The 23,085-nt window shown below is 43.8% G+C and overlaps 4 protein-coding genes across 4 annotated transcripts; 2 read left to right on the top strand and 2 right to left on the bottom strand.

Annotated features, from left to right (window-relative positions):
- Positions 1 to 2,425: 2,425 nt before the first annotated feature.
- BCR41DRAFT_302638 (cytochrome P450) lies at positions 2,426 to 4,427 on the bottom strand (the record flags this gene model as incomplete). The annotated part of the gene is made up of 7 exons (XM_022020679.1): positions 2,426 to 2,751; positions 2,849 to 2,911; positions 2,998 to 3,215; positions 3,330 to 3,732; positions 3,766 to 3,874; positions 3,985 to 4,092; positions 4,227 to 4,427. The coding sequence occupies 7 exons, from the start codon at positions 4,425 to 4,427 to the stop codon at positions 2,426 to 2,428; spliced, it is 1,428 nt and encodes a 475-aa protein (XP_021883473.1).
- A 2,895-nt stretch (positions 4,428 to 7,322) lies between these two features.
- On the top strand, positions 7,323 to 7,691 carry BCR41DRAFT_394485 (hypothetical protein; the record flags this gene model as incomplete). Its single annotated transcript, XM_022028648.1, has 1 exon — positions 7,323 to 7,691. The coding sequence occupies one exon, from the start codon at positions 7,323 to 7,325 to the stop codon at positions 7,689 to 7,691; it is 369 nt and encodes a 122-aa protein (XP_021883472.1).
- Positions 7,692 to 17,211: 9,520 nt separating this feature from the next.
- BCR41DRAFT_349900 (50S ribosomal protein L30e-like protein) lies at positions 17,212 to 18,246 on the top strand. Its single transcript, XM_022023562.1, has one exon. The coding sequence runs from the start codon at positions 17,465 to 17,467 to the stop codon at positions 18,233 to 18,235; it is 771 nt and encodes a 256-aa protein (XP_021883471.1). The 5' UTR covers positions 17,212 to 17,464; the 3' UTR covers positions 18,236 to 18,246.
- Positions 18,247 to 18,389: 143 nt separating this feature from the next.
- On the bottom strand, positions 18,390 to 22,644 carry BCR41DRAFT_385170 (glycoside hydrolase). Its single transcript, XM_022027647.1, has 5 exons — positions 21,278 to 22,644; positions 20,848 to 21,177; positions 20,579 to 20,749; positions 19,585 to 20,428; positions 18,390 to 19,451 (listed from the first exon to the last, which is right to left on the bottom strand). Exons 1-5 carry the CDS (start codon positions 22,616 to 22,618, stop codon positions 18,409 to 18,411), a joined length of 3,729 nt encoding a protein of 1,242 aa, XP_021883470.1. The 5' UTR covers positions 22,619 to 22,644; the 3' UTR covers positions 18,390 to 18,408.
- Between the last annotated feature and the right edge of the window lie 441 nt (positions 22,645 to 23,085).

Below are 23,085 nucleotides of genomic sequence, written 5' to 3'. Positions count from 1 at the left end.
TTTTTTTTCCTTCTTTTTTTCGCACGGTCCAACGCAATTAATGTGACGTTTTTTTTTTTCTCCCTCATTTTGCATGTCCATTGCAAAGACATGTCAAATGGAGTTCCCATCGTTGCTCACCCGACCACCTCTTTTCGTACTAATATCATATATATATTCGAGCGAGAGTTACTGCCTTTTTTTTTTTTGTTCTTGTTGGAAGGATGCGAGATGGCCAAAGCTTGTAACGAATGATATTACATATTCATGGTGTTTACCAACACATGTTCACATTTCTATTTCCCGCAGAGCACAAAAAGAACTTCGCGTTAAAAAAAAGCCCAAGCAGTGGAGGTCTAAGCAGGATGTGATATGTAGGGAAAAAAGGCATGTGACAAAGACATTGAGAAAATTGCACATTGCATATTGTATTTGTCCATCAACAAGTCAACAAAAAGAACAGGGAAAGAGTGGGGGTGTATGTGTGTGGTGTGATCGCGTCAATGCAGTTTATTGGTCAAGACACTTTCTTTTCTATTGAGGCTTCAAGCCTTATCAATTGAACTTGAACGTATTCGCATAAATATAAATGTACAAATCTTCCCTTATCTTTGACCTAAATTTTATCACGTGATTCTAGGTCTATTTATAGCACTCTAAACTGGGCTTAGCACCAAGGCCTCTTTGTGACCCGTTTCACTAACGCCACCAACTTTGCTCTTTCAATTCCTTTTCTTTTGTGTATTTTTGTCCCTTACAGATCCAGATCGAAGCAAACCATTTTGTCGAAATATTATTTGGTTCAAGATAAACTGTTTACTTTATAGTGATTTATATTCTTTAACAGAGATTCTAAAAGAAACTAATCAAAACTTTCGATAGATAGTTTTATTTTCTTTATTTTTTTTATTTTTTTCTTATTGACTTCTTGGATGGCAATATAGATGCTACGATAGCCTTTCTCTTCAGCAAAGGCAATGACGCTGGTAGTATTAGGCCCTTAAATCTTATCCATATCGCAAAGATATAAATGTATCTCTGTATTTGTCACTAGTTCATAGTTATCACTGATGCAGAGCTCGCATCTGGAAACATATAAACCCAGCTCTACCCATTCTTTCATTTATGGAATCTAGTCTTAGTATTTAACCTAGGACTGTAATGATATTAATCATTTATGGATCTTTTTTTTTTTTACCTATATATCTTTTTTTTTTTTGTTCCCTATCCTCTCTCCTCTGCCGAAATATGAAGCCTATGCCTCGAACAAAAGAAAGTTATCTATTTAGAAATGCAAGGGTACTTCAGCTCTTGAGGCTGCTAGATGTCTTAGTATCTCTTAACCAACTGCATCTAGCCTTCGTTTGGCGAGTAAAGAGCGTATGGTGGAGGATAAAGGAAGCTGTCCCGGGAGGGTTTCAGCTGAAGCAGCCCACTATTACTAGATAAACATGAATAGAGGCGCCCACTCGAATAGCAATTGAGGCTAGAGTCAGGCTAATAAGATGCTTCCTACACGCTGCCTGCGTGAACGCAATTCAATGTTGCCAGAGCGAAGCTAAAATGATTAGTTAAAAGATTGCTAGAGGACTATCACTTAAAAGATCAAAGGTATAATGGTCAAGCAGAGAGCAATCAAAAATACCTGTATGTAATATTAACAGGCCTGTTCACATGACCTAAAGAGCTACGAGAAGCAATTGCGGATGCCTACCGAAGAATGGGGCATGGTAAGTGGCGGGTTTGCGTCTCAACAAAACCATAAGCTGAAGCATACTGCAAAGGCTGTCAAGGTATAGAGACGAGCAGTCAATATAACAGAGAAGGAAGGCACCTAACTATGCTGGCCAGCATATGCAGGAATACCGCAAGGGACAGCTCAGTAAGCATTAAATATGTCCAGCAGGCTGTATAGAGCTTTGGAAAAGAATATTAATGGAATGGTGCAAGGTTTCAGTCTAATGCTACAATGGCCCCATTAAGGCGTTGTCAAGAAGAAGGGCGGCAGTATATCGTGCTAAAGCAGACGAACAAGCTATTAAAGTAACTTGAAAGCCCAGAAGTTTTTTTTTTTTTGTATTTTCCGGTAGTTATAAAAAATAGCAGACGACATATACAGTGATGGCTTTTCAGCATGAACAGATTCAAACCCTAATATTACTAGTCCCATTACTGAAGAAAGGACCATAATTGCAGTAACGCTCAGAGTATTCACATTGCCAGTCCAAGGAGGTACTTAATAATAGTATCAATGATAAAAAGCGCTTTATCAGGAGTTTTTCAAGCTAAATTATTTAGTGAATTGGCTATCAGCGCGGAAGTACAAAATCCTTGGAAAGCATCTTCTTTGTAAAAGCTCTAGAGGGAGGCATGGGCTCCTTGTTTCTCCTTGACTAACTAGTGTAAGCATCAGTTGGTTTATAATGTATAACCTATGATCACTATTCTACTCTTTATGCCGTCTCTTCATCTTGATAATATAACTTCCTGTGGCCAGAGATGGCGTCAAGTACTGCACACAGTCCTCGCGCTGATTAGGAACTAGCTCCATATCGTAGCTAAGAACCAACGTTGCTAGGATCAGCCGCAGTTCCATCATTGCAAAGTTTTTGCCGATACAGACACGACTACCTGCAGAGAAAGGGTAATATGTAAAGTCCTGAACAGGCGGAAAAGGTGACTCATCAGGAATCCAGCGCTCTGGAATGTACTCGGCCGCCTGTGGAAAGTATTCCTCTGACAAATGAAGTTGCAATGGGCTCGCAAGTAGGGCTAAAAAATAAAAAAAATAAAAAAAATAAAAAAAATAAAAAAAGTTAGTTGGTATGCGATAAATACGGAGCATAAACGTGTCAACTGCTCTACATACTTGTTCCCTTTGGAAAATAATAGTTATTTATGACTACATCTTCATCAACGTCTCGTGGTATACCTAGATCAATATTAAGATCGCTTGTCAGTATCTAACCATTTTAAAACTATATTTATATTTATACGTTACTATTCATTAGTCCGTACCTAGAGCGGCAGTAGGACGGAGTCGCATGGACTCGTTGATGCATCCTGTCAGATATGGAAGCTTGCGGATTTGCTCATAAGTAGGTAGAGATCCACAGGGATTAGTAGCGGTTGCGAGGTCAAGCTCTGATCTCAGCTTGATCAGCTTATCCGGATGTTTGATCAAGAACATGAGCGTAAATGTCATTACACTGTGTGCGGTATCTGCTCCAGCGATCCTGAATAGTCAAAATAAAATGAATAGTTCAATTTTCATTTCTGTTTCACCTACTGGGCACACGGGTCATGCCTTGGGGCAAAGTAGTATTTTGTGGTCTTACACTTCAACTTACAGGAAAACGCATGCCTCAATTCCGATAACCTTATCTGTAAATTCCTCACAAGCCATGTCCTCATGCTTGCTACCGCCATTACTGTCCTCTCTCCCTTTGGCTTGTGCGTCAATCAGATACTGTAGCAGGTCTACACGACGCCCCGCCTCTCCACTAGCCTTACGCTGCTTGACACAAGCAGCACCAAAATCTCTAAAAGAAAAATCGAATGGGTCTATATATTTCATCCATGGAATGAACGTTTGTTGCATCATTTGCTTGATTGTCTTTTCTAGCTGGTGAGGGACCGGGTGAGCATCATCCTTGATCGTCTCAAAGGATTGGCCAAATACGGTCTCCCCGATGATGTCAAGTGAGAGTCGGAACATAAAAGAATTAATATTGATCTGGCCAGGTGGAAGCGCTTTAGAGGTTTTGTTCTTCGCCGTCCTCGAACCATCGAGAGTACCATCGATCTCTTGTAGAAGGCCATCAATGCATTTATGCATAAGAGGCTCAACAGACTGAAGGTATTGCAGGCCGAAGGCTGGAGCGACAAGTCGGCGCTGTGAACAAAGAGAAGTTATACTTTCAAGTATTGATAAGGGTTGTTACAACTCAACTATATATGACAAGATAGTTCATGAAAGCAAAAAGGGTAGAGTGGTAAGCGTACTCGGCTCTTATAGAAGCTCTTGTTGCGGGCTGAGAATAGGTTTTCATGCCCGTCAAAATCAAAGACTTGGTAAATGGCGCTCTTGGGGTAGTCAGTTGTCACTAAGATCTATCAGAAGAAGAAGGAAAATATTCAACAACCAAATCAGGTTACTTTCACTGTATTCATTCGGGATAAAAAATTTTGACTTCGGACGAGCTACACCGAGGATTAATCATGCATAGCAATTCATTCTCATTTACCTCTCGAATCATGTCTTTATCGGCCACAGAGACAATATTTGGCGCGACCCTGACCACCTTTCCATATAGCTTATGGGTTAGAGGTAAGCAGTAATGAGCCCTGCCAGATAGGGAGAGTAGCGCCTCAAAGAAGCGTGTAGAAGCGATCAGCTTGTTTCCTGGGATAGGGGACAAGGGATGGAAGAACGCATTTGAAATCATCTAGATAAGGATAGATATGAATCAATTATTTTCCCTTCAGAAAAATATATGTAATAAAAAAAAACAACAGTAGGCTTTGTACTAGTACATTCTTTATGCCCTTCGCGACCCATAATGTGAAGATAATCCAGAGCAAGCTTGTAGGATTTAGGAGAGATTTGATAGTCGTAGGGTATGTGGCAAAGAGCCTTACGAAGGCACTTGCCAGTGCAGTGGCACAAGAGACGATAACCATATTAATAAATGTGGCCTTGTAAATTTATGAATGAAATAAGTACGCAGTTGATCTAAATCACAAATAAGAAAGATGTTATATATATTCCAACTTCTTCAGCAGCGACGCACTTATAGTTAACGCAGGTTAGTGCTCTAGATCATGGAAGGCATGCAAGGGTGCATGCTCCATAACGTTGTTATCGATCAGTAAATTATATGATCCTTGTAGACACTCTTAAATAATATACTGCTTTACTGTTTGTTAGTATGTGAGTACAAATATGTTCATGAGCTGTGTCATTCGCCAGGTCACCTCTTAGTACATCATCTTACTCATGTCTAAACAAAAAATAAAAAAAATAAAAAAAAAATTACTGACTCCGTTCAGAGATGACCATATTTCGGAATGTGGTCCTCGACCCTAAGAGATAGACCGGCATTTTCCACTAAATATTTGGAGATGAAACTTTGAGCGGTGTCTGCTTTACTTTGTCTGCCGCATGAACAGCGTGAGCAGCAGAAGATCCAGGCATGTAGCTGCATTTTCTGTATTCTGGTTAGTTAACTTTAGATGCCGGAAAAACTGGTTAGACCTGTTTAAGAGGGTGCTACTCGCATGTAACTGAAGATGCTTTAGTTTTTAGAAAACCATTTCAGTCTATGCCAGCCTCTGTCTCTCTGTGTCTGTTCGTGAAATTACTGCCGAGAAACATTCTGACCCAACTAAAGCTAGGGTTTGTTCTTAAAATAAGGTTAGCTCTGTCACTCGTTACTAGGGAACGTGAAACGTAGTGTCTGACCCGTCCCTGGTAAACAAAGGGTATATCTTCGCCAATGTTGATCTTTATCTGTTTACTTTAAACATTACTGTTTTATTTTTTCATGGCACGATCAGAGGCCTTTTCGTAAGTATATCTGCCAGTGAACCTGCCCGATTGTATATTTTAATGGGGTCATTTTATTTTGTTTTTTGAAGAGCTGACTTCATCATAGACTATTGCCCACCTTAATCGCAATTTTTTTTTTTTTTTTTTTTTGAAAAAAACCAGCACATCACTCCCTTCTTGTTTGCTCTGAGTAAGGCTTTGGCCTTATTGAATCCTGTAATACTTACAGCATTGGCTTCAGAAGCTACTGAGGCCACTCCTCCTGCTGCATCAACTCCAGAAGCCGTGGAAGTCGCTCTGCATAAGGCTTTGGCCTTATCCAATCCTGCTGCTCCTGCTGCACTGACTCCAGAAACCATTGAAGAAGCTCCAACTGCAACTTTGATTGCACCAAGCGATACTGCAGCTTTTACACCACCTTGACTATCCGCTAAAGTTCTAACCATTGCTATGGTTCCTATGATCAGAGTGGCTCCTGCCACCGCAGAGACAGCCGCCTCAATTGCTCCTAGTCCAGGTGCGCCAATGGATTAGAACACCACACAAGTAGAGCCAGCGGCAACTGTACCCCCATATGCGACCATAAATCCTGCACCTGCCCTTCCGCTTGCGATCCCAGTAATAAAGCAAGGACAATGATAGGATCCATGATAGTGCCAGCTGCTGCTGCTCGATAACGATAGTCTTTCTTGAAGCTAACATGTTATTTTGTTAGTAGTAGTTTTATTCATTTCTTTGACTTTTCTCCTTCGTTTCAGAAGCAAATGTGAATGGCCAGCGCGCCTTGTTAGTAGTCAGTTTGAAAGAAAATATCAAAGTGACGGAAATGAATAAAGCAAAACTCCGATTTAAAAGGAGATGTTATTCGAATTGACTAGATAGATGGGATGAATGCTGCTTTTATCCGACATTCATGCATTGCAATCCGTTTATTCTGTTCTGCACCCGGATCAAAGGGGCTGTTCAGGGGCTGATTGCATAGGTGGTTTGGTCTTTTAGGTTGTGAGACCCGTCATTTCCAGCTACAGACAGGAAAATACTTGAACACATATAAAGAATAACATAATACAAAACTGAACGAGAAAAAACAGTCAGTTCTTCAATGGTTTTTGTGCAAAAGAAGCAACAAAGAACCAGAGTTCCTTGAGCTGCTACTCGCTTTATAGTTTATGGCCTATGTGTACTATGATAAATCCAACAATATCACTCGTCCGAATAGAATGGATCCCTTTTCTTACTCTTCCACTCCTTAAAGAAGGTTATGGCAATGGCACGGACAGGAGATCTCTCTTCTCCATTAACAACAGCAGTCGTAGGCAACAGGCAACAAAACCCTTTTCCAAACCCGCATTCCTGCAGATCAAGAGCGCTTTCTTGATTATTTCCCTCATACTGGCCTTGGAGACAACACATCGACTGACTGAATATCTGGATCGGACTTTACTCTTAGCACTGCTCATGTGACTCGAAAGACTTTCATCATTCTATGGAGTCTTCCTGAAGAGTCGGTTAAGGAATGGGAAACAGTAAATCGGGAAGGGTCAGAGTTTCACAAAGATATTGATTATAAAGGTACCAGGACAAGGACTAACTCCGCAGAGCCAGAAAATGAGAGAGACGTTTTGCAACTCGACCGCACCAATATGAATTGTCGGGTTACCACACTTGGACGACCGTCTCTTGAACTTTTGTCAATACTCTGCCCAAAGTCCTGAAGGACCTGATGGAAAATGCGACATTAGTAACATCCTAGGAGTTGATCGGCTCGATCCATGTGTTTGATCGACTAAACATGACCCCTCGTGATTATAAAAGCGGAGCCATCTTACCTACAGTCATGCCTAAAGGAATAATCTATTTGGGCTCGCTCTTCGGCCCTGAACGAGCAGAAGCATGGTCAGAACGGCATCAGGTACTGGAACGCTGCATTGTTGATAACTTTGGTATCCGGAATCAATATATTATAGATGCAACATATTCTGGGGAGAGCTACATCCGAAGCTGGATCAAATTCGCTAACAGAACAGTGTCAGGGTTTTTGAGGCTACATCTTTGGGCATTCGGCGGTGGATTTGTAAAAGATGCCTTACATATTATAGAACTAATGTCTGTTTGGGTCCCGAGAGGCCGTCCGGATGAGTATAGCAAGCTTGACCGATAGACAACTACTAACATCAGTTTCAATATTAGTATTAATATCAATAACAAAGCCAATCCTTGTAGAGTCCACCATCAATCCACCCATCACTATCAGCTCCAGAAGTGAAATCGTCCGTGTTTTTGGAGCTTTGCAGGCAACAACATCAAGAACCATCCTCCATTGTTTTAGCCACTGATGCCCCCACCCACGTGGATCCTTGCTTCTCATGAATTCTTCTCTGCACAACGGTTTTGCCTGATTACCAAGAGCCCATGGCGAGGTTAGGGAGGCCGCTATTGAATTCTCTTACGGCCTACTGTATTCATAGATACTTCATCAAGAAGCATGTGATTTGTACTAAAGAAGACTCTGTATCACTTTCTTTTCTAGTACTATAGCCGCTGGCACACCATAAATGCTCTGCCATGTTGGACTGTGCCCTGTGCATTAAGACGGACAAAAAGAAGTGGAAGAGATGTTAAAAATGAACGGCCTCATATGAACTGAGGTGGAGTTTCTAAAAAGAGCAAAGCACGTAATGACCCGCGTGACACTTCGCTGGACATATACGTTTGAATCCCAACTAACCAGTGACAATATGGCGGAGCTATTCGAGGATATGCAGCGTGGCCTCGAAACGATAGGGGGGCTCTTAGTGGACTGTTCAAGAAGCCCATTGTGGCCTTGGACAAGACCACATATGTGAATTCGCTCTAAGGGTTCAAACGTATTGCTCACATCGCTCGCTGTATACATATTATACATTACTCATATTAGTGCCAGCTCTCACGTCACTGCTAACCAGTATAAATTGCCAACACCATCGTAGCAACCTTGGAAAGACTTTAGACGATAAACCAGCAATGAGCAATATAGCCAACCTTGTCTTAATAACAAACCGACGTGCCATTAGATTTTGTTTTACGTACAGACACAGAGACACAGAGGCTGGTATAGACTGAAATGACTTTGTCTGAAAAATAAATCCAAAGCATCTTCATTTACACGCGGGTAGTGCGCTCTCGACCGATCTGATCCGCTTTTTGGCATCTAAAGCTAACTAGCAGATGTATGTCTAGATCCTCTACTATTCATCTTGTTCATGCGGCAGACAAACACCGTTTAAGGTTTCATCTCCAAATGCTTAGTGAGATATGACAGGCTATCTGAAAGTCAGTCCGAAACAGTGCTTCTTTTTTTTTTTTTTTTTTTTTTTTTTTTTTTCTCGCTTTGATAATGGGTGAGTAAGCTTGCCGAATGACACGACTCATGAGCAAATTTGTACCGGCATACTAACAAACAGTAAAAACAGTAAATTATTTAAGAATAAAAGTCTACAAGGATGACAAAATTTATTGATCGATAGCAATGTTATGTAATGTATATCCTTGCATGCCCTTCATGATGTAGGGGATCGACTATAAATGCATCGGTCTTGATAGTATGTGTCAACTACTTGCTTCATCCACAGGGTTACAAGACCACACTTATTAACATGGCTACCTTCCCCTCTACAGACCCCTTCTTAAAGCTCTTTGCCACATACTCCACAACTATCGAATCTCTCCTAAAGCCAACAAACTTGCTCTGGATTGCCCTCGCATTATGGATCGCGAAGGGCATAAAGAATGTAAGGGTGCAAGTCTACTCTTATTTTTATTTTGTTTTATTTCATTTATTAACTTATTATTATTATTTAATATCTTTCCTTACTCTGGTCTGGTCTAGATGATATCGAATGCGTTCCTCCATCCCTTGTCCCCTATCCCAGGAAACAAGCTAGGCGCTTTTACACGCTTGTTTGAAGAACTGATTATATCATCTGGCAGGGTCACTACATTCTCCCTCTGCTTCATAAGATATATGGAAAGGTGACCAGGGTCGGGCCAAATTTTGTCTCTGTAGCCGATAAAGACATGATTCGAGAGGTATCTGAAGACAAACTTTTATGCACACTTGTTTCTGAGTGTAGCTTGTCCAAAGCCGAAACCTCTCATCCTCATGGAAGCCAGTATAAGTAGCCTAATCTGGTTGTTGAATGTTTTCCTTTTTCTTCTGATAGATCTTATTGACAACTGACTACCCTAAGGGCTCCAATTATCAGTTCTTTGATTTCAATGGTCATTGAAAACATAATCTCACCCGCAACAAGAGCCTCAATAAGAGTCGAGTACGTTTATCACTCTGTCCTCTTTTTGCTCTCATGAGCTATCTTGTCATTTATAGTTGAGTTGTAACAACCCATATCAATACTCGAAAGTGTGACTTCTCTTTGGCACAGCGCCGGGTTGTCTCTCCAGCTTTCGGGCTACAATACCTTCAGTCTCTTGAGCCTCTTATACATAAATGCATTAGTATCTTTCTACAAGAGATCGATGGTACTCTCGATGGTTCGAGGACGGCGAAGAACAAAACCTCTAAAGCGCTTCCACCTGGCCAGATCAATATTTATTCTTTTATGATGCGACTCTTGCTTGACATCTTTGGAGAGACCGCATTTGGCCAATCCTTTGAGATGGTCAAGGATGATGCTCACCCGATTCCTCACCAGATACATAAGACCCTCAAGCAATCTGTGCGGCAAGTATTCAGCCTATGGGCGAAATATTGTTGCAAAATTTTAGGGGCAGATGTGGTAGGAGATTTAGGTCGTTTTGGTGGATTATGAAGCCGGTCACTTCCAGCTGATAGATAAATAATTCTAACACAATAAAAGAACACACACACATACTCGAAGACTGGACGAGAACAGTCAGTACTCAAATGGCTCTTGTGTAAAAATAAGGAACAAGGAGCCAGATTTTCCTGAGCTGTTGCTCGTTAAATAGTTGGTGGCGAACCCTCTACACGTGACTAAAACTAAAACCAACACCCCCACCAGCTGCGAAGTTCGGCTCCGCCAAGCCGCAGCTCAAAAAGAAAGAAACTCATTGTGCTGTTTGCGCTTCTACCACCTTGACTCTTGCTACCCCGCATTTTGGTCATTGCATCATTGTTCTTGTCACCCTTTGGTTCGCCTTGGCATCGACCAAGGAAAATTTTCTTTCTTCGGCCAATCATTTTGATCCGTGATCACGCCATTACTTCCACATGATGATGTTGCCATGGACATAAATGTTGGTTCATTCCTCCATTCCCTTTTTTTTTTTTTTTTTTTTTTTTTTCTTTTTTTTCATTCGCAACTCCTTCCTCCTTGCCCTGCTTGAACTACTTCATCGTCATCATGGCCCGCACTGTTATTAAGAAAGACGAGGTTCCTCCTTGCCCAAGACCAACCACTTCCACCAAGACAATGCTTCCCTCTTCAGACAAGAGCTTAAGTCTGTCTTTGGGCACGTCTCCAGAGTCGCGTCCTGCTGTCACTTCTCACTCTCCTATCACTCCTTCGACCCCTACCACTCCTCCTGCTTCTGCTTCTTCTTCTACTCCTGCCGTTGTTCCTGCTCCTGCCGTCGTTGTCACTCCCCCTTCTTCTGCTTCTCCTGAGGTGGTTGCCCTTACTGACCACGAGGTTGGCCCTTCCTCTGTTTCGCCATTTGCAGCGGAGAAGTCTTCTCCAGAATCTCCTCAGTCCCAGACAGTTCCCCCCCCGCTCGAGAGCTAAATAAGCGGTCAGCTGAGGCCTTTCAAGACATAGACGAGCCAATTGAGAAACGCGTACGGGCGAAGTATCTTCTTCACGGCGAGGTGGCATTCTCCAGAGGCTTGGCTGACCAGTCGCGTCTTCGCGAGAGGCTTCGTTCACGGAAGGTGCAACTTGCGCCTGAGGAGCGTCACGAGATTGAGCTTGACCTGTCCTTGGCGACAAGGGATGTGGAGATTGGATTGGAGTGCCTTCGTTTGCTGTGCCTCCCGCCCCCGACCCAGACTTGGCTGGTGTAATTGATCTGGCGCGAGAGGTTGTTCGGTGTCGGCGTAGTGGGGATTCTTCTCAGTAGCTCTCTGTAGGTTCTCAATAAAATCATCTTCCCATAATCGTTGCCTTTGAGTTGCGAGCTTGAGGAAGTCTCCATTAATTGTTTCTACCCCATCCTTTGTGCCATAATGCGTTCGACCCGTCTTGATCCCATATGATCCCTTTTCATTCGCCCAGACTACTTCAAATGGACCTAACCAACGCGGCTCCAGCTTGCGTCCAAAGCCTGTGACGAAATCCAAATTGAACATGTAAACCCTTGATCCTACTTCGAACGATTGTGGGCGAACACGTCGATCATAGTAACGTTTCATCCTGTCATTGGCATTAAGCTTGCATGAGTATGCATACTCACGGATTCCCTCTCTTCTTACGATAAATCTCGCCATGCTTTCTTCTAGGACTACATCGTTCTCTTCCGGTGCCTCTGCTGAAACGAGGAACTTGTCGTCCGCGAACAGTCGCCGTAACGCTGACTGTCCTGTGTAGCCCATAAGTGCTTCCATTGGCGACACTCCTGTGCTCCTAACGACTCGACAATTCACGTCGAATACTGCTTTCGGTAGGAATGCATCCCAATCCTTAGATCCAGCTGGCAGTACTCTCCTCAGTCGCTCCTCGATAAGCTTATTTGTCGCCTCGACCTGTCCCTGACTTTGCGGATGCCTTGTCGAACCAGTGACGTGCTTGATCCCCCAGAGGTCACAGAAAGTCTTGAATTCGTTACGAAATGCGGGGCCTCCATCCGATCTAATCATAACAGGGAGCCCGAACCGACAGATAATCTTCATAAATAGAACAGCTAGGACGCCTTGCGCGCCTTTGTTGGCCACTGCATGTGCTTCAGTCCACTTGGTGAAGGAATCTGTGAAGACGACTATGGTGGTCATCCCCCTAGGCGTTTCGACTAAGTTCTCAATCAAGTCAACGAAGAGAACTTCAAATGGGAACTCGGAGACCGTAGGATGCAACCTGTTATGTTTCACTCGACTTCCAAATTGCTGGCAACGGCCGCAAGACTTGACCCAGTGGAATACATCCCGTCTCATCGTTGGCCACCAACACACGTCACGAACTGTTGCTAGGGTAGACTCTGCTCCATAGTGACCGCCCTTGTCGTGTGCCTCCTTCAGCACACCTTCGACTTCATCCTCAACTACGCACCTCTTCTCTCTGTTGTCGGCATCTCTATACAGTAGGTCACCTTCCTTCGTCAGTCGAAACCTGTATGCCTGTCTCTTGATCCTCCTCATTTCAACTTTGTCTTCTAACTCCAGTCTCATCTCGGCTAGGTACATGTAGAAGTTCGCGTACCATTGGCTCGCCAGCCACTTTTCTCCTGTGGATTCTGCCCTTCGGCTCAGACACTCTGGCACCTCGTCATCGATGTCATCCGTGGCTATTCCTTCCGACATAATGCGACTCATCCCGTCTGCATTGCCGTTCTTCGTACCTGGTTTGGTCTTAATGACCAGCTCGAATTCCGACAGAATCATCTGCCACCGCGCAGGTCGACCAGTCAGATCAGTCTTGGAAAACAACCATTTGAGTGGCGCATGGTCTGTGTAAACGACAACGGACCTACCCAGGATGTAAGGCCGAAACTTCTTGACGGCTATGACAACGGCGAGGCACTCTTGCTCAAAGGTAGAGTAGTTGCGTTCGGCTCCTTGAAAGGTCTTCGAGTAAAAGTAGACCGGTCTCAACTTACCCTCCTCATCTTCTTGTTCTAGCACTGCGCCCATAGCGTATTTGCAGGCGTCACACGAGACCACCCAATCCTTCTCGAAATCTGGAGCCTTAAGTACCGGAGCTTGAATTAACTTGGCTTTGAGACCCTTTACTGCGGCCACCTGTTCAGGACCCATGGTGAAGCTTGCACCTTTCTTGAGGAGCCTCGTCAGCGGCTCTGCAATCTGAGCGTAGCTTTCGACGAACCTTCGATAGTAGCCCGTCAAGCCCAAGAATGCACGTACATCTTCCTTGCTACGTAATGGGGTGAAATTCTTGACCTTGTCAACTTTGTCTGGCATGACCTCAATTCCATCTTTGCCGACCACGTGGCCAGTAAACTTCACCTTGTCATACCCGAAATGGAGCTTACTAGTCTTGTACTTGACTCCTCCTGCGCGAGCTGCCGCAAACGTATGATCGAGGGCTCTCAAATGCTCTCCCCAGGTCATCGTGCGCACGCACACATCGTCCATGTACGCCTCAAGCACTCTTCCGATAAGGTCTGAGTACACTTTTCTAACGAAGCGACTGAAGGTATGTGGCGCGTTCTTGAGCCCAAATGGCATTACCTTGTATGCAAACGTCCCAAAAGGCGTACGGAAGCCAAGATACTTGACATGCTCTTTTTTGATGCCAATCACGTAATAACCTTGAAATCCGTCCAGGCTACTGTAGTACTCGAATCCGCCTAAGTTGTCAAGTATTTCCTCGATGTTTGGCAGTGGCCAGCTCTCCCTTTCGGTAACCTTATTTAGGCCTATGTATGCGACGCACTTGCGCAAGGATCCGTCTTTCTTAGGAGCAAGACTCAGCGGCGCGCACCACTCGCTCTCCATCTCTATGATTTTTCCTGCCTTAAGCTCATCATCAACACTCTTCTTAAGGAAGTCAAGCTCCTTCGGCGAGTACCGTTTGCACCATCCTACGTACACTGGCTTGGCGCCTGGTTGAATGTTGATCTCATGTTCTAAAATAGACGTCACTTCGAGGTCCTCAAGGTTGGTAGTCAGCCTGTCCTTATTCTTTTCAAGTAACTCCACAATCTGTCCGTATTGCTCATTGGACAAATTTGGGTTGATGTCCACGTTGACTCCGTCAACCGCGAACGGCTGCCTTTTTACGCGAGCATCGTCATTCTCGCACTGTATCTTGCTAGAGAACACTCTTGCGGTCATCGCCTGCAGATCCGGGTCACCAACCTCTATTGTCTTCACTCTCAAGGCTCTGTACCCTGCATCAGCATCGGATTCTTCCGTCTCGTAGATTGATTCGTCATCCTCATAGTCGTCGTACTCATCATCATACTCATCGCTCTCATCAGACAAGTACGTTGATGTCGTAGGCTGAGGGGTTGAGGCGCGAACATTTAGACCGCCACCAAGGGTGATAGTCCTTCCCTCACTCTCCACGTAGTACACGATACCGTTGCTCCAATCAGCCTTGGCTTTCAGCGCCTTGAGCCAGTCATCGCCAAGGAGGAAGTCATATGTGCCTTACAGTCGATCACTCCCATCGACATTCTCAAGGGGATCCCGGACACATAAATATCGATAGGTCTTGTGCGGCCCGCAAGCTTCTGGAAGGACCCATGGGCTAATAGCACCGCACGAGTAGCAGGCTCTAACTTCAGTCCGAGTGCGTTTGCCACATGTAGGCCATCATAGTATGGTCATTGCCTGGATCAATAACGGCGTTGTTGAAGTCTCGTCCCAAGGCGGTGACGGTCGTGACATCACCCTTGCCACCTTGAACGTTCCTGGCCATAGCTATTGCTGACTGACTCCTCTTAGGCTTGCTTCTTCTTGGAGGGGCATGGCGGGCCCAGGCCTCGGTAACAGCTGCCTTGAGTTGCACTGCCATCTTTCCACGGTACTTGGAGTGAGTGGCCAAATCAAAATTCAATCCTTCGACCGCATCAACGAACACTGGATCAGGAATGACGCGCTTCCTGGTACGCTTTGGCGTCGCATTTGGAGCTTCTGCAACATTATTCTCTCGCCCGTCGACCGCTCTGTCATCAAAAGTCACTGTCTGGAAGTGGGGGTCCCCAGAAGGTTGCGCACTACTAGTGGATGCCTCAGCCTCCCACTGCATTCCTCGGACAGGTGGAGTAGTGCCTCTCGTTTCCTCTCTTCGTTGAGACGATGGACCTGCAGGAGTGCCTGTCCTCTCACTGCGACGTCGCTGGGCACCTGTCGAATTTAATCGCTGTGGCTTAGTCGTGATAAATGATTGGGCGACATTAGTGGCGGAGATTTCTAAACTTTGCACTCTTAGCGAGGAGTTAGTTTGAGTGGCCAATGGGACGCTATTGGCGCCTGTGGCGGGGCTTCCTTGTTCCTTAGTGCAAACCTTCGAAGTATGGCCTCGCTCGCCACATCGGAAGCATTCCACCAATGGGCAGAACGACAAGAGGTGCCCCTCTTGATTACATTTATGGCAGGTTCTACGGGCCATAGGGATAGCCTGCTGACTTCGAACTTCGGCGGGTTGGAGCACGGCATTAGGTCTAGCCTCCACTCTAATATGCTTGGCCAATTCAGAGGAACCAAACACTCGCCTCGCTACAGCCGGGCTCATTCTTGAGATAGTCTGAGCGATTCGCGCCTCCGGAGTTCGCTCCTCGGCAGCAAGGGTCCAGGCTCCGAACATGTCTGTTAATTCGTCTACGCTTAATTGATTAACTTTCTCTTTGTCGTCTTTGAAGTCCGCTAGGAAGCCAGAGTAGTGCGTCCTCGGCACTAGGGTCGATCCAAGCAGAACATTCGTCTCGATTGGTGCAGCATGCTCAGCGTTGCTGCGAGCTATGACACGGCTCTCAGTGGTGTCAATGCCCCAACGATTTCCTTCAACCAATTGTGTCACTGATTCGAAGGTTTCCTTCAAGGTCGCAGGCGCTTCTTTGTTCTTGACCTTGAAAGGATGGTCTTGCCTCAAACCCTTGCAAAATCTGTACGCCAGTAGACGCTCGGTGGCTGTTGGGATCTTGTACGGCTGTGCGTCGCAACCAGACTCTGGGTCGAGGAGTTCCATGGTAAGTTTCATTCGTTGTACATAGTTGGCTGTCGTCTCATCTTCTCCTTGCTTAATAGAATGCAACTCGTCCAGGGTGACATCCTGGCTTCTAGGGGTAGAGGCCTCCATGATGAAATCGCTGACGAACTGGCTCCAGGCACCATTCGTCTTGTTTGTCATCCTCCAGCGCCTGATCCAGCGTTGGATCTTGCCTGTCGCCTGCCTCTCGACGAACATCAACTTGTTGCTCAGGGTTTCTCCTTCGATAACACCTCCAAAATCGCTGATCCATGTCGCGGCGGTTAGACCCTCAGCCTCTGCCGACGGCCACTTCGGGATCATGGTAAGAAGAATCGATAAATTGGAAGACATTGTAGCTGCCACCCCCTGCGTAGATCACCAGAAATATTGTTGCAAAATTTAGGGGCAGATGTGGTAGGAGATTTAGGTCGTTTTGGTGGATTATGAAGCCGGTCACTTCCAGCTGATAGATAAATAATTCTAACACAATAAAAGAACACACACACACTACTCGAAGACTGGACGAGAACAGTCAGTACTCAAATGGCTCTTGTGTAAAAATAAGGAACCTTTAATGATCTATGGCTACTAACGACGAACGTTGTGAGGGCTCTTTACCTGGACGAGAACAGTCAGTACTCAAATGGCTCTTGTGTAAAAATAAGGAACAAGGAGCCAGATTTTCCTGAGCTGTTGCTCGTTAAATAGTTGGTGGCGAACCCTCTACACGTGACTAAAACTAAAACCAACAGCGTTAATGCAATACACATAAGCCACACAGGCTGGTGACGAGCCTATGCTTTGTTCCTTTCATAATTCCGCGCAAGCTTCGTTTGCGATTTACACAAATGGTATGCTTTTTATTTTCTTCCTGTCTCGAGTATTGCATCATTCATGCTAACACGACGCGTCTTCTATTTGATTCCAGCCCAAGGCAATCAAATCAGCTCTTTATTGCAATGATCCTTGCCCTTCTACAAGAATAAAAAACAACGACAGTAGCAACGGCAATAGCAGCAGTAAGAGCAGAAGCAAGAATAGCTCTGCTACTAATGTTCGGATTCCAAAAGTTCCTGATACAGCTCGTGATCGGGAACGTCGTTATCGCATGCAACTCGCCAATATGGGTATGTTCCCAAAATTGAACCCTGAAATCAAGCAATTTACACGTCCTTTGGATAAATCCATCGCCAAAAAATTGTATAAATTTGCAAGTCAATACTGTCCTGAGACTCGAGCTCAAAAAAAGAGTCGCTTGAAGCTGCTCGATAAATCTTTTACACAAAGCCCTCAAAGGGAAGGAACTTTTATAAACAATGAGGCATTGATCAGCAGACCTGATATAAGTCTAAAAACTTGTGGCAATGAAAGACAAGGACATGAAGAAGGAGAAGGCGAAGGTTTTGAGCATGGGAATGAGGTAGTTCAAGATCCTTCTTTTTCTTCGACTCTTTCCATCCCGTCATCCTCCGATAAACATAGCAGTGACAAAGACAAACCTTACTTCCTCAAGTTTGGCATCAATCATATTGAAGATCTTATCAAGACCAGTAAAGCCACTCTCATCATGTTAGCCTATGATACCGACCCTGTGGATCTTGTTCTTCATATACCTGCACTCTGTCGAAAACACCATATCCCCGTTGCAATCGTGGATGGAAAGCTTCGTCTTGGGACTCTCATTCACAAGAGGCAAACAGCAGCTGTTGCATTCACCAATATTCGTGACCAGGACATAGATTTATTTCAGGAGTTAGTCTCCAAAATCAAAGAAGATTATGAGAAGAATCGCACAACCCAAACATCCACTGCGAATCCTTTGAATTTGTTTACGACGGCCAGACTGAACCAACTTTATTCAAGCATTTTACCGATCTGATTTCTTTTCCAGAAAAAAAAAAAAAAAAAAAAAGAGCAAGAGATCATGTCTCGTGTCATTCTTCGACTCTTTTTTTCCGTTTCTTGTAAATATTCAACAGTAGTAAATTACGGTTGTTCGTGCCAATATAACACGGTATATAATAAAATTTGTAAAGTAATATTTTTTTATGTTTAAAGGTGTCCATTAGGAATACTAACGGGAATAATATTGACAATCGGCAGACCATCATAAGATAAGCGTGCATTCGCCATCTCTTCTTTGCTGACTTTGCGCTGTACAATTCCCGCCATTACGACCGTTGACACCAGCGCCGGTTGTCTCTGCTCTTGCTCCTGTGCTGCATCCATATCGATTACATTCGTGTCAGAACTCATCGATGGATCATTAAGACTCTCCTCTTGAATCCATTCCAATAATTGTTGGCCTTGAGAATGGCCAACCATCACAACATGGATATCAATTTCATCATCATGGATATTATCCCCTAGCAATAAGTCATCATTGATCTCTTGGTCATGACTCTTTTGTGGTTCAGATGATTCATTGCTTTCAGAAGTAGGAGCTGACGATGAAGAAGAGCTTGAAGACTTGTTTGCATTCGCACCTGTCATTACAAACGCGTTGTCGTCTGTGTTGATCACAATCATACTGTGTGCTCCAGCAGCCTGTGCATAGTAGGCCTTCAAAATAAAAAGACAACCACCTCGATCTACCGCCACTATCTTATTCTTAACCAAATTAGATTGAGCTGTCGTATAAGGTTGGCAACCATTAGTATTGTCTTCTATCCTGGCGAATCTCTTTGTTGGGAAGCGCCTCTTACTCGTCATTCTTGCTGATGTGGCGGAACCATGAAGAGGCACGGATAAAGGCTGCTGTTGCTGCTGTTGTCGTTGATATGTATCCTCTTGCTCACGGTCCCATCGAGGTTGAAAAGAGATCTCCTCTTCCACTTGGTAGTCTTTCAATGTTGTCTCATAAGTATTGTATGTCGCTGCTTGGTTATAATCCAGTAGTCTAGGCCGCCAAGTCCCAAATTGGGCAGGCATAATTGACAAGTCCTTTACAATCACCATTCCATCTACACTCGATGGCTGGACCTTGAACAGACGTAAGTGAGCAGCCTGTGCACGTTGATATGAGTCCCAAAGTGGCTTCATTGATGACTGCTCAACATACACGCTACAACTTGAGCTTAGAGGATAGTCTTCCACTATATGTAGGAGAGGGGATGGAAGGAGAGAGGTAGGTAAGTAGACAACAAAATTAGAAGGTAAAAACGATAAGGCTATGCTCAAAGTGTATGCGGTCTTGACTTCTAAAACTTTACCCGTTTATTCACTGACCTTTGACAGCTCGGTATCCGTTCTGCGCGCTATCATACTGGATGTGCATCTTCACACCCACAACTCTGTTGACAAACACACCCTTCTTGATTGGAATCACCATCGGGTCTTTGAGCTCATCTGATGATAATGCAGCCTTGATAGGTGGCTCCTTGGTATGGTCATCAGTATTCTCTTCATAATTATCATTAAGGTCGAAGATAGTTTTCTTAGGAGGACCTATAAACTCTACAATCACCCGCTCCACATCTAGGGTCGGAACTTCGCAATACCCTTTAGGATCCGTTTCTAATATATCTCGAATATCCTCACGCGCGCCTACCATCTGTCGAGCAAAATCTGCATCTGGTCGATAGACTATGCTCTTCAGGAATGTCTCCGGTGCACAATAAGCTTTACAGACAGGTGCTGCGGTTGCTACTGATGCGGCTGCCGTAGGCGTTGTCTTGACAAGCCTACTGTGAGCATGCTCTCCATAAATAGCCGCTACTACTGACTGCGCTGCCTTAGAGATAAAGTTTGGTTTTGATGTAGACATCTGACTTTCCACTACACGATCCTTCGAATTCGGGCTGAGATATTTTATATCCAAATATAAGATATGTCCCTCGGTTGTAAACACAAAATTGGAATCTTTAAGCTCATGATGAAGGATATTCTCTTCATCAAAGAGTAGGAAAAGATATTTGATTGTTTCTGACAGTGCAAAACTTTCCATTCGATCCTCGTGTTTCTTATCAACGACACTTCTAAGCGATGCCCAGCCACATTTAGTCTTGGTATATGCCTGTAGATCACGAAGAATCATCTCACCCACTTCGAGATAGAATGGATCCTTTGTTGCCTATTAATTGATAAACAAACAAACAAGAAAAAAAAAAAAAAAAAAAAAAAAAAAAAAAAGGTGAACAGTGTTTTTGTCAATGTTTCCAGGGCCTAGGGATAAGCAGATGAAAATAAAAAGAAAAACAATGATAGAAGTATGATAGCTTACTCGATAAAGAAAATAGGTTGATTCTATAAACTCAGGGCGTAGGGGATAATTGGCGATAGCGACCGTCTGCTGTACAAAATCGAAGCGTTCTGGAATAGCTTGGTATTTACGCCAAATATTATAATAATATAAGTGGTTTTTGATTGCACTTTCAAGATCGCCTCCTAGTACCTATAAAAGAAAAAATGTTTATATATTAGTTACCAACGATAGATGATCTATTAGTTTTTTTCCTTTTTTTTTTCACATTTTAACCAGGTTAGTTTTACCTGGACACCTGGCATAAAAGCCGATAAGCTATCAACCCAATGGGCCATCAGTGTCCCATCCTCCATATTGACATGCTTGTAGAAATACTTGGAGTCATGCAACAATGTCCGTCGGATTGCCTCCTGTGCGGATTCATACATCACAAAGTACTCCTCATCTCCAAAAAGGACATATGATTTGATCAAGTATTCATGGAAGGAATCTGTGCCAGCACCGATTCCTGTCATTGACGACATCCACTGCCCTGTACTGATGTTGATCGTGTTCCCCATCAATCCAATCTTTGATCTCCGTTTCCATAGTTCATGAAGTGCTTTCTTTGCTGCTTCCTATTACAGAGAAGGAAAGCAAGGTCATATAAAAAAAAAAATCAATACATGTCACAACTGATTTAAACGACAAATATATACAGTCCAATGCTCTTTTTACCTCATAACTCTTGTCACCTGTGAGTCGACTCAACACTCCAAATTCCAACAATAAACTTCCTGCTCCTGCCACACAATTCTCAATGGACTCCTCTCTCAACACTCCTCTCTTCAAATTCACTCTAGGCCATGGTAATCCCGTCGGTGTATTCTCAAACGCCTTAATCAACCTCTTTCCAAGATCCTCTGCCATTCTCAGTAACTCTCCTTGATACTGGTATTTTTTTCTTTTTACATTTTGATATTGGCTTTGACTCTGGTGCGCTGACAATTTCGGATCTGTTGCATACAAATGACCCGATAATAACGCTCCTAACACTCGGATATTCACTTCAAACACCTGAACTCGACTGTCTCTATCGAAATCTCGCACATATTTCTTGATCTTCTCAATGGCTTCCTGAAACAACTCGAATTCTCGCATCACTGCCAATGTATCCAATGAATCAATCAAGGTCAATGAGAAATCCCCCAATACATCATTGATGTTAATGTTATCTGGATTCGCTCGATCTGGTCCTCGTCCTGAACAGGCCACTGGATTCAACTCATCCATTGGGAACGCATAATCCAAATATCCTTGATATCCATGCATGAACATCTTCTTAGCCTCCTCGCGAAGTTGTAGTCGACGTGATTCTGTCATTCGCTCCGTCACAATTGTTCCAGCTGCTGTTTTGATATCGGAAATCGGAGGCCATTGTCGGAAATACTGTCGGTTATAATCTCTTCCTTTTCCTTCCGCACCATTTTGATGGCTATTTCCTCTATTCCCGTTTCCTTCTGTTCCACCGCGACCGCCTCTGGGATCCCCTACTTGATCGGATGATGCATTAACTACTCCATTGGATGGCAGCATCGATGAGAGAAGCATTTGCACCACAGAAATTATCAAGATCAGGAGCCACGGTCGAATGCCACCTCCAGTATTTGCATTATTTGTAGCAGCAGCACCAGCAGAAGCAGCAGCAGCAGCAGCAACATTCTCGCGATCAATGCTACGCTGAATGTGGCTCGGTCTCTCTTCCATTGCTTCCTTAATTTGTTTTACAGATCCATGCTTCTGTTGCTGTTGATCACTCTGTTTGTAGCCATCGTGGATTTCAAGTGATTCTAAAGTATTCTCTCTGATATTGGTACTAGCTAAATCTCTTGACTCATGTTTACTTGCCAAGACAGAACCTCCCAAAGTCGAGTTGAAGTCATAGTCCAAGTCCGGTTGTCCTTGCGCGACACCGGCTGGGGTTGAACCAGCAAGAGTGCTTGTACAAACTCCTCCTAATTGTGGCGATCCTATTGTCGGACTTACCCATGGTTTCTCTGTCCCATGCATTTCAGACATCCTGACAAAAAGCTAATGAATAGAAATAGCGTCAAGATGTCCAAACTCGGATGATGAATGCCACATCCCTACACCTTCTCATATCCATCACGTGTAGACATTGTCATATCTGCAACAAGATCCAGCCAATAATCAATCACCACAGCATTTGTCCAGGGATGCTTGTGAGACCATGATGTAAACAACGTCTGCAAACATGATGCTTTAATAAATATATAAAAAAAAAAGAAATGTAAAAAAAAAAAAAAAAAAAAAAAAAAACTATTTTAGGAATTAAAAAAAAAAGTGTATGGTTACAAATTGTTGGCAATGCTTTGTGCTTGTATATATATGAGGAAGTATGTAATTTTTTTTTTGTATGACAAATATAATGTGCTCTTTCATGCTCCATTTATATCGCCAAAAGGCCATATCCAGCTTACAATTAAACTACATCGCGGCCGTCACCCTTTGTTCATTCACAAAGT

Source organism: Lobosporangium transversale, assembly GCF_002105155.1.
Source record: "Lobosporangium transversale strain NRRL 3116 chromosome Unknown BCR41scaffold_10, whole genome shotgun sequence".
In the NCBI taxonomy this organism is placed as follows: Eukaryota; Fungi; Mortierellomycota; class Mortierellomycetes; order Mortierellales; family Mortierellaceae; genus Lobosporangium; species Lobosporangium transversale.
Note: the sequence above shows the minus strand (reverse complement) of the source record. Positions and strands in the feature narration are given on the sequence as shown.

Excerpts from the sequence above, each read along its gene's own strand:
- BCR41DRAFT_349900 (XM_022023562.1), top strand. The coding sequence starts at position 17,465 with ATGCAACTCGCCAATATGGGTATGTTCCCAAAATTGAACCCTGAAATC.
- BCR41DRAFT_385170 (XM_022027647.1), bottom strand. The coding sequence starts at position 22,618 with ATGTCTGAAATGCATGGGACAGAGAAACCATGGGTAAGTCCGACAATA. Across the intron at positions 21,178-21,277 it reads CAGGTGACAAGAGTTATGAG|GAAGCAGCAAAGAAAGCACT; the intron begins GTAAAAAGAGCA and ends TCTCTGTAATAG. Across the intron at positions 20,750-20,847 it reads CTTTTATGCCAGGTGTCCAG|GTACTAGGAGGCGATCTTGA; the intron begins GTAAAACTAACC and ends TTTCTTTTATAG.